This window comes from Zosterops lateralis (assembly GCF_965231275.1).
Source record: "Zosterops lateralis genome assembly, chromosome: 35".
In the NCBI taxonomy this organism is placed as follows: domain Eukaryota; kingdom Metazoa; phylum Chordata; class Aves; order Passeriformes; family Zosteropidae; genus Zosterops; species Zosterops lateralis.
The window spans coordinates 1,361,763-1,379,160 of NC_139795.1; the positions used below are offsets into that span (position 1 = coordinate 1,361,763).

The window sequence follows — 17,398 nt, forward strand, 5'->3', positions numbered from 1 at the left end:
GGAGGGACTGGGAGCAAAAAACCGGGAGAAAATCGGCAAAGAAATGGGAAAAATCTGATTTTTGGAGGTGAAAATGGCAAGGAAATGATGGGAAATGGGGATTGGGGGAGACTGGGATGGACTGGGACAAACTGGGATGGACTGGGGGGAATTGGAGGGGATTGGGAGGGACTGGGATGGAACTGGGAGGGAAAAAGTGGGGAAAATTCTGTAAAGAAATGGGAAAATCTGATTTTTGGGGGTGAAATTGATGGGAAATGGGGATTGGGAGATACTGGGATGGACTGGGACAAACTGGGATGGACTGGGAGAAAAATAATCAGAAAAAATCTGGTTTTTGGGGGCAAAAATAGCAAAGAAATGGTGCGAAATGGGGATTGGGGGATACTGGGACAAGCTGGGAAGGACTGGGAGGGAACTGGGATGGACTGGGATAAACTGGGGGGGACTGGGAGGGACTGGGAGCAAAAAACAGGGAAAAAATCTGTAAAGAAATGGGAAAAATCTGATTTTTGGGGCCAAAATTGATGGGAAATGGGGATTGGAGGATACTGGGATGGACTGGGACAAACTGGGAGGGACTGGGACAAACTGAGAGCAAAAAATGGGGAAAAAATCAGCAAAGAAATGGGAAAAAATTGATTTTTTTGGGGGGGAAATTGATGGGAAATGGGGATTGGGGGAAACTGGGACAAACTGGGAAGGACTGGGAGGGACTGGGATAAACTGGGAGGGACTGGGAGGGACTGGGAGAAAAAAACAGGGAGAAAATCGGCAAAGAAATGGGGGAAATCTGTTTAAAAATGGGGAAAATCTGTTAAAAAACGGGAAAAATCCAATTTTTGGGGGGTGAAATTGATGGGAAATGGGGATTGGGGGATACTGGGATGAACTGGGACAAACTGGGACAAATTGGGATAAACTGGGATGAACTGGGATGGACTGGGAGGGAGATTTGGGGGGAAAATGGGGAAAAATGGGAGAAGAAACGGAAAAATCTGATTTTTGGGGGTGAAAATGGCAAAGAAATGGCAGGAAATGGGGATTGGGGGGGACTGGGATGGACTGGGAGGGACTGGGACAAACTGGGCTGGACTTTTTTCCCATTTTCCCTGTTTTTTCCTCATTTTTTCCTAATTTTTTCCCATTTTTCCCCATTTTTCCCCATTTCCAGCTGGAGGTTGAGAACCTGGTTCTGCGCGCGGCCGCCGAGTTCCCGTCGCGCCGGGAGCAGCTCGTCTTCCTCATCAACAACTACGACATGATGCTGGGCGTGCTCATGGTGGGGACAAAAATATCCAAATTTACCCAAAATTCCCAAATTTTCCCAAAATTCCCAGAAAAATTCCCATCAAAATCCACCAAAATACAAAAAAATGGCCCCAAAATGACCCAAAACGCCAAAATGTCCCCAAATCCCCCCTGGATTTCCCCAATTCCCCAAAATTCCCCCAAAATTTCCTGGTTTTTCCCCCAGATTTCCCCCCAAATTTCCTTTTTTTTCCAAAATTTCCCATTTTTCCCCCCAAATTTTCCATTTTCCCCCAAAAATCCCCCAATTTCCCCCCAAAATTCCCATTTTTTCTCCTAATTTCCCATTTCCCCCCCCCAAATCCCAAACTCCCCCAAAATTTCCCATTTTTCCCTCCAATTCCCCCAAAATTCCTGCATTTTTTCCCCAAATTTTCGATTCTTCCCCCAATTTCCCCATTTTCCCCAAATTTCCCATTTTTCCCCCCAAAATCCCCGTTTTTTCCCCCAAATTCCCCATTTTCCCCCCATTTCCCCTCCATATTTTGGGGTGAAATTGTGGATTTTGGGGTGAAATTGTGGATTTTGGGGTGAAATTGGGATTTTGAGGTGAAATTGTGGATTTTGGGGTGAAATTGTGGATTTTGGTGTGAATTTGGGATGATTTTGGGGTGATTTTGGGATGATTTTGGGGTGAAATTTGGGATTTTTCTGTTCCAGGAACGGGCGGTCGAGGAGAGCAAAGAGGTCGAGGGGTTCCAGCAGCTGCTCTCGGCCCGGACACAGGTCAGAACAAAATAACCCAAAATACCCCAAAATCCACCAAATTCACCCCAAAAACAGCCCCAAAATACCCCAAAATACTCCAAAATACCCCCAAATCAGCCCAAAATACCCAAAAATACCCCAAAAATACCCCAAAAATACCCCAAATTCACCCCAAAATCCCCAAATTAAACCCCAAAACCTCAAATTCACCCCAAATATTCCCCCTAAAACACACAGGTCAGCCCCAAATGTCCCAAAAACAGCCAAAAAATACCCCAAAAGACCCCAAAAGATACCAAAAACACCCCAAAACAGCCCAAAATACCCCAAAAATACCCAAAATAACCAAAAACACACAGATTAGCCCAAAATGCCCCAAAACCAGCCCTAAAACAGCCCAAAAATACCCCAAAAAAGGGAAAATACGGGGAAAACATGGGGGAAAATGAAAAAAAAAAATTGAGAAATATATTAGGGAAAAAGGGAAAGATATGGGGAAAAATAGGGGGGGGAAATGGGAAAAAAAAGTGAAAAAAATGGGGACAAAGTGAAAAAAATGGGGAAAAATGTGGAAAAATGGGGAAAAAATTGGGAAAAAATGAGGAAAAAACGGGGAAAATATGGGGAAAAAAGGTGGAAAAAGTGGAAAAAAAATGGGGCAAAATGGGAAAAAATGCAGGAAAAAAATGGCGATAAAAGGGAAAAATATGGGGAATAAAAAGTGAAAAAATGGGGAAAAAATGGGGGAAAATGAGGAAAAAATGCAGAAAAAAAGGGAAAAAATGTTTAAAAAATGGGGAAAAAATGGGAAAAATGCAGAAAAAAAATGGGGAAAAAAAAAGGGAAAAAAAAGGTAAAAAATGAGAAAATTGTCTGGTCTGATTTGTGTGTTATTTTTGGGGTGAATTTTGTGGGTTTTGTGTCCCCAGGAGTTCGTGGAGGAGCTGCTGGCGCTGCCCTTGGGGGGAAATGGGGAAAAATGGGGAAAAAACGTGGAAAAATGGGGAAAAAATGGGGAAAAATGGGGAAAAAAGTGAAAACATGGGAAAAAAATGCAGAAAAAAATGGGAAAAATGTGGAAAAGAAGGGGGAAATGGGGAAAAATGGGGAAAATGGGGGAAAAAATGGGGGAAAAAATGGGGGAAAATGGTAAAAATGGGGGAAAATGGGGAAAAAATGAGAAAAAAATGAGGAAAAATGGGAGAAAAAAATGGGGAAAAGTTGGGGAAAAAATGGAGAGGGGAATGGTGAAAAAATGGGGAAAAAAACTGAAAAAAAATGGGGAAAAATAGGGAAAAGAAGGAGGGGAAAATGAAGAAAAAGGGAAAAAATGGGGGGAAAACATGGAAAAAATGGGGAGAAAAATGGGGGAAAAAAGGAAAAAAATGGGAAAAAATGGGAGAAAAACAGGAAAAAAATGGGGAAAAAATGGGAAAAACCAGGTAAATTTCCATGTTGTGATCTGTGTGTTATTTTTGGGGTGAATTTGGGGTATTTTGTGTCCCCAGGAGTTCGTGGAGGAGCTGCTGGCGCCGCCCTTCGGGGGCCTGGTGGGGTTTGTGCGCGAGGCCGAGGCGCTGCTGGAGCGCGGGGAGGGAGAGAAACTGCGCGGACACGAGGGTCAGACACGGGGAAAAACCCAAATAAACCACCCCGAACATGGGGGGAAAATGGGGAAAATACGGGGAAAATATGGGGAAAATAGGGGGGAGAAATGGGGAAAATATGGGGAAAATATGGGGGGATAATGGGGAAAATATGGGGAAAAATGGGGAAAAAATACACCAAAAATGGGGGGAAAATGGGGAAAATATGGGGAAAATATGGGGAAAAATGGGGGGGAAATGGGGAAAATGGGGGGAAAAAGGGAAACAATGGGGAGAAAAATGGGGAAATAATGGGGGAAAGTGAGGGAAAAAGTGAGAAAAAAATCAGGGAAAAAATGGGGGGAAAATGGGGGGAAAATTGAGAGAAAAATGGGGTGAAAAAGAATGGGAAAATGGGGAAAAAATGGGGAAAAAACGGGGTGAAAAATGGGGAAAAAATGGGGGAGAAACAAGAAAAATGGGGGAAAAAATGAGGGAAAAATGGGGGTAAAATGAGAAAAAAATACAGAAAAAATGGGAAAAAATGTGGAAAAAACAGAGAAAAAATGGGAAAAATGGGGAAAAAATGGGGAAAAATGTGCAAAAAATGGGGAAAAAATTAGGAAAAAAATCTGAAAAAAGTGGGAAAACTCTTGGAATTTCTGGAATTGCCTGGACTGATGGAATTCCTGGAATTTTTCCCTCCCAGCCCGGGTGACGCAGCTGATCCGGGGTTTCTCGGGGAGCTGGAAGGGGGCGGTGGAGACGCTGAGCCAGGACGTGATGAGATCCTTCAGCAACTTCCGCATCGGCACCGGCATCATCCAGGTGACCCAAATTCCCAACATTCCCCAGGGGATTCCCAAAAATTCCCATCGAATTCCCAAAAATATCCAAGGAATTCTGACCCTGCCCCATGGAATTCCCAAAATTCCCCACAGGATTCCCAAAAATTCCCATCGAATTCCCAAAATTCCCCATGGGATTTCCGTCCTGTCCCATGGAATTCCCAAAATTTCCCAGGGAATTCCCAGATTTCCCCATTGAATTCCCGAAATTCCCCATGGGACTCACAGAAGTCCCCATGGAATTCCCAAAAATTCCCATCAAATTTCCAAAATTCTCCATGGGATTCCCAAAATTCTCAATAGAATTCCCAGATTTCTCCATGAGATTCCCAGATTTCCTCATGGGATTCCCAAAATTCCTCAGGGAATTCCCAGATTTCTCAATGGAATTCCCAAAATTCCCTGCAGAATTCCCAGATTTCTCCACTGAACTCCTGAAATTCGCCATGGGACTCCCAAAATTCCCCATGGGATTCCCACCCTGAGCCATGGAATTCCTGGAGTTCCCCATGGAATTCTGACCCTGCTCCTTGGAATTCCCAGAATTCCCCATGGAATTCCCAAAATTTCCCATCGAGTTCCTGGAATTGCCCACAGGATTCCCGAAATTCCCCACAGGATTTCCAAAATTCCCTGTGGGATTCCCAGATTTGTCAGTGGAATTCCCAGATTTCCCCATGGAATTCCTGAAATTCCCTGTGGAATTCCCAAAGTTCCCCACGGGATTCCCAGATTTCCCCAGGAAATTCGCAAAACTCCCCATGGAATTCTCAAAAATACCCATGGAATTCTGACCTGGTTCCATGGAATTCCTGAAATTCCCCATGGAATTCCCACCTTCCCCATGGAATTCCCAATTTTCCCCAAGGGATTCCCAAAATTCCCTGTGGAATTCTGACCCTACCCCATGGAATTCACACAATTCCCCACGGGATTCCCAGATTTTCCCTTGGAATTCCCAGATTTCCCCATGGGATTCCCAAAATTCCTTGTAGAATTCCCAAAACTCCCCACGGGATTCCAAAAATTCCCCATGGAATTCCTGAAATTCCCCACGGGATGCCCAGATTTCTCCATGGAATTCCTGAAATTCTCCATGGGACTCCCAAAGTTCCCTGTGGGATTCCCAAAATCCTCCAGGGAAGTCCCCAAAAGGGGGAAAAATAGGAAAAAAGAGGAGAGAAAAATGGGGAGAAAAATGGAGAAAAGGGGGGAAAAATGGGGGAAAAATGGGAAAAAAACAGGAAAAAATGTGAAAAAAGTGGAAAAAAAACCAGGGAAAAAAAAAAAAAAAGGGAAAAAAGCTGGAAAAAAAGCAGGAAAAACCCAGGAAAAATGACAGAAAAATGGGAAAAAATTGGGAAAAATAGAAAAAATAATTAAAATATATAAATTTTATTTCTCTGTGTCTGTCCCAGGCTGCCCTGACGCAGCTGATCCAGGGGGAAAAGGGAAAAAAGGGAAGAAAAAATGGGGGAAAAAGGGGAAAAAAACAGGGAAAAAATGGGATAAAAGGGGGAGAAAAATGGGGAAAAAAAGGGGAAAAATGGGGGAAAAAAATCAGGAAAAAGATGGAGAAAAAGAGGAGAAAAGGAGGAGAAAAATGGGGAAAAATGGGAAGAATGTGGGGAAAAAAGGGGGGGAAAATGGAGAAAAAAATGAGAAAAAAGGGAGGAAAAAATGGGAAAAAATCGGAAAAAAATGGGAAAAAAAGCGGAAAAAAGCCGGAAAAAAGGACAGAAAAATGGGGAAAATTGGGAAAAACAGAAAAAATATTTAAAATATAAATTTTATTTCCCTGTGTCTCCCAGGCCGCTCTGACGCAGCTGATCCAGGTTTATCACCGTTTCCAGAAGGTTCTGGAGCAGCCGCCGCTGCGGGCGCTGCCGGCCCGCGCCGACCTCATCAACATCCACCACCTCATGGTGGAGCTCAAAAAGCACAAACCCAACTTCTAGAGACGCCAGAATACCCCAATTCAGCACAAAAAACAGCCCCAGAAATTAAAAAAATAATTTCCTTTTTTTTCCCCAAAAATTCCCATTTTTTTTCCCCAAAAAATTCCCTTTTTTTTTCCCAAAAAATCCCCATATTTTTGCCCCAAAAATCATGTTTTTTCCCCACCAAAATTCCCTTTTTTTCCCACCAAAAATCACATTTTTCCTCCCCCAAAATTCCCTTTTTTTTCCCAAAAAAATTTCTTTTTTTTACCCAAAATTCACGTTTTTCCCCACCAAAATTCCCAGTTTTTTTCCATCCCAAAATTCCCATTATTCCCCTCAGAATTCCCAATTTTCCCCTCGAAATTCTTGTTTTTCCTCCCCAAAAAATCCCTGTTTTTTTCCACCAAAATTCCCAGTTTTTCCCCCCAAAAATCCCGGGATTTTTTTTCCCCAAAAAATTCCCAGTTTTTCCTCCCAAAATTCCCATTTTTCCCCAAAAAATTCCCAATTTTCCCCCCCAAAATTCCCATTTCTTCCCCTAATTTTCCCCCCAAAAATCCCATTTTTTTCCCCCCCAAAATTCCCATTTCCCCCCCAAAAAAAGGAAATAAAATCCGGAGGCTCCAAGTGTTTGTTTATTGCTGCTGGTGACACCTGGGGGGAGAAATTTGGGGAATTTTGGGGAAATTTGGGAATTTTTGGGGAATTTTTGGGAATTTTGGGGATTTTTGGGGTCCCCACCCCCCCCAGGCCTCCAAGGGACCCCAAAATTCCCGAAAAATCCCAAAAAATTCCCAAAAAATTCCCAAAAAAATCCCCAAAAATTCCCAAAAAATTCCCCAAAATTCCCAAAAAATTCCCCAAAATTCCCCCAAATTCGAGGCCCCCCCAGGGAGGGGAATTTTGGGGTCCCCAAAATGAATTTTGGGATTTTTTGGGATTCCCAGGGTGGAATTTTGGGGTCCCCCCAAATAAATTTTGGGGAATTTTGGGGCTTCTCCCAAATTTTGGGGTCCCCAAAATTAATTTTGGAGTTTTCTGGGGTGCCCAGGGTGGAATTTTGGGGTTCCCAAAGTAAATTTTGAGGTCCCCCCAATAAATTTTGGGGGGTTTTTGGGGTCCTCAGGTTGAATTTTGGGCTCCTCCCCAAATTTGGGATTTTGGGTTCCTAAAGTGAATTTTGGGGTCCTCAAAATGAATTTTGGGGTTTTTTGGGGTCCCCCCAATGAATTTTGGGGGGTTTTGGGTTCCCAGGGTGGAATTTTGGGGTTCTCAAAGTGAATTCTGGGGTCCCCCCAAATAAATTTTGGGGAATTTTGGGTTCCCAAAGTGAATTTTGGGGTTCCCAGGTTGCATTTTGGGGCATTTCCCAGATTTTGGGGATCCCCAAATGAATTTTGGGACCCCCAGGTTGGATTTTGGGGCTCTCAAGATGAATTTTGGGGTCCCCAAAATTAAATTTTACTGTCCCTGGGTTGAATTTTGGGCTCCCAAAGTGAATTTTGGGGTCCCTGGGGTGGATTTTGGGGTCCCCAAAATTAAATTTTCCTGTACCTGGTGGGAATTTTGGGCTCCCAAACTGAATTTTGGGGGTCCCCAGTTGGATTTTTGTATCCCCAGGATGGATTTTGGGCTCCCAAAGTGAATTTCGGTGTCCCCAGGTAAATTTTGGGATCCCAAAGTGATTTTTTTTTTGTCCCCAGGTGTATTTTGGGGTTCCCCAGTTAAATTTTGGGCTCCCAAACTGAATTTTGGGGCTCCCCAGGTGAATTTTGGGGTCTCAAAAATTAAATTTTGGGGTCCCCAGGTAAATATTGGGATCCCAAAGTGAATTTTGGGGTCCCTGGTGTAGATTTTGGGGTTCCCCAGTTGGATTTTTGTATCCCCAGGATGGATTTTGGGCTCCCAAACTAAATTTTGGGGTCCCTGGTGTGAATTTCCAGGTCCCCAGTTGGATTTTGGGGTCCCTGGTGTGAATTTTGGGGCTCCTGGGGTGGATTTTGGGTTGTTTTCCCCTATTTCTGCTCCTTGGTGGGGGCGTAGTAAAGCTCCAGGGGTTTGCTGAGCTTCCAGAACTTCTCATTGACCAGTTCCAGCGTCAGGGACCCGTTCAGGGGCTGCAGGGACAAAAATTGGGGGTCACACACACAAAAAAATACAAAATAAAACCAAAAAAACCACACAAAAGACACGCTAAAAATTTCACTCAGAATTGATGGGGTTTTGCCCCAAAATTCTGAGTTTTCCCCCCAAAACCCCCAATTTTTCTCCCTGAAAAACCCAAATTTTCCCCAAAACCCAAAATCCTCCCCCCCCCCAAAAATCGTCAAATTTTCCCCCCAGAAAACTTCAAATTTTCCCTAAAAAAACCCCCCAAATTGTCCCCAAAAAAACCCCCAAATTTCCCCCCCCAAACAATGACAAATTCTCTCCCCCAAGAAACACAGATTTTCCCCCCAAAAAACCCCAAATGGACCCCAAAAAAACCCCAAATTTTCCTCAGGAACCCCCCAAAAATCCCCTCAAAAAACACCCCAAAAATCCCCCAAAATCCAAAAAAATCCCCCAAATTTTCCCTCTGAAAGTCCCATAATTTTCCCAAATTTTCCCCTCCAGAAAATCCCAAAATTTCCCCCAAATCCCCAAAATTTCTCCCAAAATTTCACCTCAAATCCCACCTTCTATTCCCCTCCCACTTCTGGTTCACTTCTGGTTCAGACAAGAAGTTCCCTTTATGACACCTGTCACACCACCGGAAATGACGGCAGCCATCTTCCCCAGGCTCCACCATTTTGTCTCTCCCACTTCCGGGTCTGACAGGACATTCCCTTTATGACACCACCAGAAGTGATGGCGGCCATCTTCCCCAGGCCCCGCCATTTTCTGTCCCACTTCTGGCTCCAACAGGAAGTTCCCTTTATAACACCACTGGAAGTGACGGCGGCCATGTTCCCCAAGCCACATCCACCCATCTCCGCCATTTTGTCCCACTTGCATGTCAGACAGGAAGTTCCTGCCATGACATCACCGGAAGTGACGATGGCCATGTTCCCCATCCCACCATCTTGTCCCACTTCCGGTTCAGACAGGAAGTTACCGTGAAGGCGCCGGCGGCGGCGCTGGTGGTGTAGATGGTGTACTGCTTCTCGCTGACGTCACTGAGGGAGGGGGCGGGGTCAGGCCCGGGGGGCGGGGCCTCCTCCAGGGCGATGCGCAGGGCCAGGTACTTGGACAGGTGATCCACCGTGGCGTTGGACGTCGTCTTCACGAACCTGGGGAGGGAAAAAATGGGGAAAAATCCAGGTAAATCTATGGAAAAATGGGAGTTCTGGACTGGGAGGGGCAGCTGGGAAAATCTGGGAAAAAAACGGGGAAAAACCAGATAGAAAAATGGGGAAAAATCCATGGAATTCCAGGGAGGAGGAAGAGGAGGAAAATGAGGAAGAGGAGAAGGAAGAAGAGCAGGAAGGAGGAGGAGGAGGAAGAGGAGGAAGAGGAGGAAGAAGAAGAGGAGGAAGAGGAGGAAGAAGAGGAGGAAGACAGAAAAAATAGGGACAGGAAGGGGAAGAGGATTAAGAAGAAAATGAGGAAGAGGAAGATGAGAATGAAGAAGATGAAGACGACGTCCATGTCTGGGAGTGACTCCTCATTGTCCACCTGCAGGGGGCGTGGCCTGAACAGGAAGTGGAACACGAACAAGAACAGGAAGTGGAACAAGAAGATGAAGACCATGAAGAGAATGAAGATAAGGATAATGAAGAAGATGAAGAGGATGAAGATAAGGATGAAGATAAGGATGATGATGATGATGATGAAGGCTCACCGTGTCTGGCAGTACTCTCCCTTCTCCACCAGCAGGGGGCGTGGCCAGAACAGGAAGTGGAACAAGAAGATGAAGATAAGGATGAAGATAAGGATGAAGATAAGGATGGAGATAAGGATGATGATGATGAAGACTCACCGTGTCTGGCAGTACTCGCCCTTCTCCACCAGCAGGGGGTGTGGCCTGAACACCAGCTCGATCTCGCTGCTCCCGGCCTCCGTCTCGGCCTCGGGGCTGCCCCGCCCGCCCTGCCCGGCCCCGCCCCCTCCCGGCCCCGCCCCTTCCGGCGCGGCCTCGGCCTCGGGGTCGGGCCCGGAGTCGTCGGAGGCGCGGGAACGTTTCCGGCTGGGCCCGGGGGGCTCCGGGGGCGTCCCCAGGGCCTCCAGGGGCTCCTCGGCCCCGCTGAACGCCGCCGAGTCGGCCTCGGCTGCCAGCTTACGGACACGCTGAGCCCTGGAAAACAGGGAAAAAATATCAGGAATAATGGGGAAAATAATGGGAATAATGGGGAAATAATGGGGAAAATAATGGGAATAATGGGGAAAATAATGGGGAAAATAATGGGAATAATGGGGAAAATAATGGGGAAAATAATGGGAATAATGGGGAAAGCAATGGGGAAAAATAATGAGAATTATGGGGAAAATAATGGGGAAAATGATGGGGGAAATAATGGGAATAATGGGGGAAATGATGGGGGAAATAATGGGGAAAATGGGAAATTTATTGGGAATAACAGGGGAAATAATGGGGGAAATAATGGGAATTATGGGGAAAAAAACCAGAGAAAAATAGGAAAAAAATGGGGAAAATAATGGGAAATATAATGGGGAAAATAATGGGAATAATGGGGGAAATGATGGGGGAAATAATGGGGAAAATGGGAAATTTATTGGGAATAACAGGGGAAATAATGGGGGAAATAATGGGAATTATGGGGAAAAAAAACAGAAAAATAGGAAGAAAAATGGGGAAAATAATGGGAAATATAATGGGGAAAATAATAGGAATAATGGGGGAAATAATGGGGAAAATAGTGGGAAAAATGGGAAATTTAATGGGAATAACAGGGAAATAATGGGGAAAATAATGGGAATAATGGGGAAAGTAATGGGAATAAGGGGGGAAATAATAGGAATAACGGGGGAAACAATGGAGAAAATAATGGGGAAAATAATGGGAATAATGGGGGAAATAATGGGAAAAATAATGGGGAAAATAAGGGGAATAATGGAGAAAATAATGGGAAATGTAGGGAAAATAAGGGGGAAAATAATGGAGAATTTAATGGGAAATGTAGGGAAAATAATAGGGAAAATAGTGGGGAAAATAATGGGGAAAATAATGAGGAATTTAATGCAGGGAAATTTAATGTAGGGAAAATAATGGGGTATTTAATGGAAATAATGGGGAAAATAACAGGGAACATAATGGGGGAAATAACGGGGAAAATAATGGGAAAATAATGGGAATAATGGAGAAAGTAATGGGAATAACGGGGGAAATAATGGGAATAATGGGGAAAGTAATGGGGAAAATAATGGGAATAATGGAGAAAATAATCGGAAAAATGGGAAAATAATGGGGAAAATAACGGGGAAAATAATGGGAATAATGGGGAAAATAATGGAGAAAATAATAGAAAAAATAATGAGAAATGTAGGGGAAATAATGGGGGAAATAATGGGGGAAATAGTGGGGGAAATAGTGGGAAATGTGGGGAAAATAATGGGGGAAATAGTGGGGAAAATGGGAAATTTAATGGGAATAATGGGAGATATAATGGGGGAAATAATGGGAATAATGGGAGATATAATGGGGAAAATAGTGGGAGTAACAGGGAATATAATGGGGAAAATAATGGGAATAATGGGGAATATAGTAATGGGAATAACGGGGGGAAAATAATCAGGAAAATGATGGGGGAAAAGTGAAAAATGGGAAAAATAATGGAGGAAAATACTTGGGAAAATAATGGGGAAAACAATGGGAAAAGTAATGGGGAAAATAACGGGGAAAAATAATGGGGAAAATAACAGAAATGAATGAGGAAAATAAAGGGGAAAATTATGGGGAAACTAATGGAAATAATGGGGAAAATAATGGGGAAATTAACGGGGAACACAAGGAAAAAAACAAAGCAAAATAGGAAAAAAATGGGGAAAAATCACCCCAAATCCCACAAAACCCCCCCAAAACCCCAAAAAATTTTGGGAATCCCATGAATTCCACCCGTACCTGTGCATGGCCTGCATCTTGAGCCCCTCCTCGATGCTGGAGCTGAGGGCCTGCTGGTTGTGGAGGCGGCTGAGCTTGGCCAGGACCCGGTCCTGGTGCGCCTCGTACTCGTCGCGGCTCGGGTAGATCTTGGAGATGAGCGCGTCGAAATTGGGGTCGGGCCGCAGAGAGCGCTTGGAGACCAGCTTCTTCCTGCACGTGGGGCACTCCTTGTTCCTGGAAAAATGGGGAAAAATATGGGGAAATGGGAAAAAATGGGAAAAAACGGAAAAACGGGATTTGGGAAATGGGAACCGACTTCTTCCTGCAGGTGGGGCACTCCTTGTTCCTGGGGAAATGGGGAAAATGGGGGGAAAACGGGAAAAACTGGGATTTGGGAATGACACACCAGTATCACAGGTGACACAGGTGACAATGACACAGAGGTGACACAGGTGACAATGACACACAGGTGACAATGACACACAGGTGACAATGACACAGGTGACAATGACACACAGGTGACAATGACATGGGTGACACGGGTGACACAGGTGACACCGAGGTGACAACGACACAGGTGACACAGAGATGACACAGGTGACACAGGAGGTTATACAGGTGATAATGACACAGGTGACACAGGTGACACAGGTGACAACGACACGTACCCACTCCTGAGCGCTGTGACAATACAATCAGAGCAGAACCTGTGCAGACCCAGGGGGTGACACAGAGGCGACACAGGTGACAATGACACACAGGTGACAATGACACAGGTGACAATGACACAGGTGACACACAGGTGACACAGGTGACACAGGTGACACGTACCCACTCCTGAGCGCTGTGACGATGCAGTCGGAGCAGAACCTGTGCAGACACTCCTTGGTGGTCATGGTGTTCTTGAGCATGTCCAGGCAGATGGGGCACATCAGCTCCGAGTGCAGCGACCGCGGCGACACCGCGATCTCCGTCCCGTCCATGATGGCCTCCTGGGGGGACAGTGACACCCTGTGACACCTTGGGACACCCTGTGACACCCCTGGGAACAGTGACACCCTGTGACACCCCTGGGGCACATCAGCTCCGAGTGCAGCGACCGCGGCGACACCGCGATCTCCGTCCCGTCCATGATGGCCTCCTGAGGACACAGGGGACATTGGGGACACTCTTTGACACCCCTGGGGACAGTGACACAGCCTGGGGACAGCCCTGACACCCATGGGACACCCCTGGGGCACATCAGCTCCGAGTGCAGCGACCGCGGCGACACCGCGATCTCTGTCCCGTCCATGATGGCCTCCTGAGGACACAGGGGACATTGGGGACACCCTGTGACACCCATGGGACACCCATAGGACACCCTGTGACACCCCTGGGGACAGTAACACAGCCCTGACACCCTGTGACACCCCTGGGGCACATCAGCTCCGAGTGCAGCGACCGCGGCGACACCGCGATCTCCGTGCCGTCCATGATGGCCTCCTGGGGACACAGGGGACATTGGGGACATCCTGAGAGCCATGGGACACCCTGACACCCATGGGACACGCTGTGACACCCTGAGAGCCATGGGACACCCTGAGACACCCCTGGGGACAGCCCTGACACCCATGGGACACCCCAAGGGCACATCAGCTCCGAGTGCAGCGACCGCGGCGACACCGCGATCTCCGTGCCGTCCATGATGGCCTCCTGAGGACACAGGGGACATTGGGGACACTCTTTGACACCCCTGGGGACAGTGACACAGCCTGGGGACAGCCCTGACACCCATGGGACACCCCAAGGGCACATCAGCTCCGAGTGCAGCGACCGCGGCGACACCGCGATCTCCGTGCCGTCCATGATGGCCTCCTGGGGACACAGGGGACATTGGGGATATTGGGGACACCCTGTGACACCCTGACACCCCTGAGGACACTGACACAGCCTGGAGACAGCCCTGACACCACTGGGGACACTGGTGACAGCCCTGGGGACACTGGGGACAGCCCTGGGGACACTGGGGACACTGGGGACAGCCCTGGGGACATTGGGGACACCCCCGGGGACACTGGGGACATCCATAGGATACTGGGGACACCCCTGGGGACACTTTGGGGACACCCCTGGGGACACTGGGGACAGCCTGGGGACACTAGGGACACCCTGACAGCCATGAGGACACTGGGGACACCCCTGGGGACACTGGGGACACCCCTGGGGACATCCCTGACACCCCTGGGGACACTCTGACACCCCTGGGGACATCCATGGGACATTGGGGACACCCCAGGGGAAACCCCTGGGGACACCCTGGGGACACCCTGGGGACATTAGGGACACCCTGGAGACACTCTGGGGACACCCTGGGGACACTTTGGGGACACCCAACTCTTGTCCCCACCTCCATTTTTGGGGTGGCCCCATCCCTGTCCCCTCCCCCTCCTTTTGTCCCAAATTTTGGGGTTTTCCCCCAAAATCTGAACCCCAAATCTTGGGGTTTTCTCTCCAAATTTTGGATTTTTTTCACCAAAATCTAAACCATCAAATTCTGATTTTTTTCCACACAAATTTTAGGGTTTTTTTCCCCAAAATCTGAGCCCCCAATTTTGGGTTTTTCTCTCCAAATTTTGGATTTTTCACCAAAATCTAAACCCTCAAATTTTGATTTTTTTTTCCACCCAAATTTCGGGGTTTTCCTTCAAATCTGAACTCCCAGATTTTGGGGTTTTTCTCTCCCAGATTTTGGGTTATTTCTCCCAAATCTGAGTCCCCAAATTTTGGGGTTTTTTCAACCCAAATTTTAGGGTTTTTTATCCAAAATCTGAGCCCCGAATTTTGATTTTTTTTCCCCAAAAATTTTGGGGTTTTTCCCCATTTTGGACACCCCCAAGTATTGGAGTTTTCCTCCAAAATTTTGGGTTTTCTCCCCCAACATCTGAGCCCCAAATTCTGGGTTTTACCCCAAATTCTGAACCCCCAATTTTGGGTTTTTTTCTCCAAATTTTGGGCTTTTTCCCCCACAATCTGAACCCCGAAATTTTGGGGGTTTTCTCCCCAATTTTGGGGTTTATTTCCCTCCTAAATTTTGGGTCTTTTCCCCCAATTTTGACCCCGAAATTTCAGGGGTTTTGCCCTAAAAATTCTGGAGTTTTCCCCTCAAAATTTCAGAGTTTTGCCCCTCAAAATTTCGGGGTTTTTCCTCCCAATTTCGGGGTTTCTCTTCTCACAATTCCGGAGTTTTTTCCCCTCAAATTCCGGATTTTTTTTCCTCCCGAAATTCCGCACTTTATTCCCTCCAAATTCCAGGACTTTTACCTTCCAAATTCGGAGTTTTTCCCCCTCAAAATTTGCAATTTTCCCCCTCAAAATTTCGGGATTTTGCCCCTCAGAATTCCAGGACTTATCCCCTCAAAAATTCCGTGGTTTTCCCCCTCAAAATTCTGGAGTTTTTTCCCCTCAAAATTATGGAGTTTTTCCCCTCAAAAATTCCAGAGTTTTCCCCCTCAAATTCCGGATTATTTTTCTCCCGAAATTCCCCGGTTTATTCCCCCAAATTCCGGAGTTTTCCCCTCAGAATTTCAGGGGTTTTCCCCTCAAAATTTTGGGATTTTTTCCTCAAAATTTCAGTGTTTTCTCGCCCAATTTCGGCGTTTTTCCTCCCGCAATTCCAGAGTTTTTTTTCCCCAAAAACTTCCGAGGTTTATTCCCCCAAATTCCGCGGTTTATTCCCCCCAAATTTCGGACTTTCCCCCTCAAAAATTCCGTGTTTTCCCCCCCAATTTCAGGGCTTTTTTCCCTCAATTTCGGAGTTTTTTCCTCCCGAAATTCCGCGGTTTATTCCCCCCAAATTCCGTGATTTTCCCCCTCAGAATTCCAGGACTTATCTCCCCTCAAAAATTCCGTGTTTTTCCCCTCAGAATTCCGGGATTTTTCCCCTCAGAATTCGGAGTTTTTCCCCTCAAAAATTGGAATTTTTCCCCTCAAAATTCTGGAGTCTTTCCCCTCAAAAATTCAGGCTTTCTCCCTCAAAATTCCGGAGTTTTTTCCCCAAAAAATTTGGAGTTTTCCCCTCAAAATTCTGGAGATTTTCCCCTCAAATTTTCAGGTTTTTTCCCCTCAAAATTTCGGTGTTTCTCTCCCCCAATTTCAGGGTTTTTTCCTCCTCAATTTCGGAGTTTTTTCCTACTCAAATTCAGCGGCTTATTCTCCCCAAATTCCAGGACTTTCCCCCGCAGAATTTCGGGGTTTTCCCTCCATTTCTGACCCCAAAACTTCGGGTTTATTTTCCTCAGTTTCGAGGCTTTTTTTTCCCCCAAATTTCAGAAATTTTTCTCCAAAATTCCGCCGTTTATTTTCCCCAAATTTCGCGGTTTATTCCCCACAAATTCCGCCGTTTATTTCCCCTCAAGTTCCGCAGTTTATTCCCCCAAATTCCGTGGTTTTCCCCTCAAAAATTCCGTGTTTTTCCCCTCAGAACTCGGTTACCTGCGGCGTTCGGTGCAGCTCGTACAGACTCAGCTCCCAGGTCTTGCTGGCGCTCTGGGCGCTGGCGGGGGCGGCCATGGCCCCTCTCGGGGGGGTTTAATTCACCCCGGGACCCCCAAAATTCCCAAAAATCCCCCAAAATCCCCCAAAATTCCTCAAAATTCCTCAAAATTCCGCCCCGCGCTCCGCGACGCCGCCGCCGCTTCCGGGTGGCGCCGCCTGATGACGTCACGGGCGGAGCGGCGGCCAATGGGAGGTGCCGCTGGGCTCGGCCAATGAGAAGATGGGTGGGCGTGGTTAAGGGCGTGGTTATAATCACGTATAGTTCTGTGGGTGTGGTTATGCAGATGAAGGGGCGTGGTCTGAAGCCTATTTTGTGCTGTTTGGGGTCGTGGTTATGCAAATAAAGAAATGAGGGGCGTGGCCTAATGAAGAGCGCGCTTCTTTTGGGGGCGTGGTTATGCAAATGAGGTGCGCCTGTGGGGG

The 17,398-nt window shown here is 46.6% G+C and overlaps 2 protein-coding genes across 3 annotated transcripts in view; one reads left to right on the plus strand and one right to left on the minus strand.

The window, feature by feature from the left end:
- Window positions 1–6,415, plus strand: part of VPS52 (VPS52 subunit of GARP complex) — a 30,878-nt gene extending 24,463 nt beyond the window's left edge. The window contains exons 15-19 of the mRNA XM_083881678.1: window positions 1,175–1,282; window positions 1,972–2,037; window positions 3,528–3,639; window positions 4,315–4,433; window positions 6,265–6,415. Coding sequence (XP_083737804.1) covers window positions 1,175–1,282; window positions 1,972–2,037; window positions 3,528–3,639; window positions 4,315–4,433; window positions 6,265–6,411 — 552 coding nt within the window. The 3' untranslated portion in view covers window positions 6,412–6,415. The remainder of the gene's footprint in view (window positions 1–1,174; window positions 1,283–1,971; window positions 2,038–3,527; window positions 3,640–4,314; window positions 4,434–6,264) is intronic.
- Window positions 6,416–8,383: 1,968 nt separating this feature from the next.
- On the minus strand, window positions 8,384–16,990 carry RING1 (ring finger protein 1; the record flags this gene model as incomplete). Of its 2 annotated transcripts, XM_083881711.1 has the most annotated exons (7): window positions 8,384–8,513; window positions 9,494–9,668; window positions 10,358–10,672; window positions 12,458–12,673; window positions 13,108–13,146; window positions 13,310–13,431; window positions 16,913–16,990. In XM_083881711.1, the coding sequence occupies 7 exons, from the start codon at window positions 16,988–16,990 to the stop codon at window positions 8,412–8,414; spliced, it is 1,047 nt and encodes a 348-aa protein (XP_083737837.1). In that variant the 3' UTR covers window positions 8,384–8,411. The 2 variants fall into 2 exon arrangements, with proteins under 2 accessions (XP_083737837.1, XP_083737838.1); XM_083881712.1 differs by lacking the exon at window positions 13,108–13,146 and having other exon boundaries at window positions 13,271–13,431.
- Window positions 16,991–17,398: the final 408 nt, after the last annotated feature.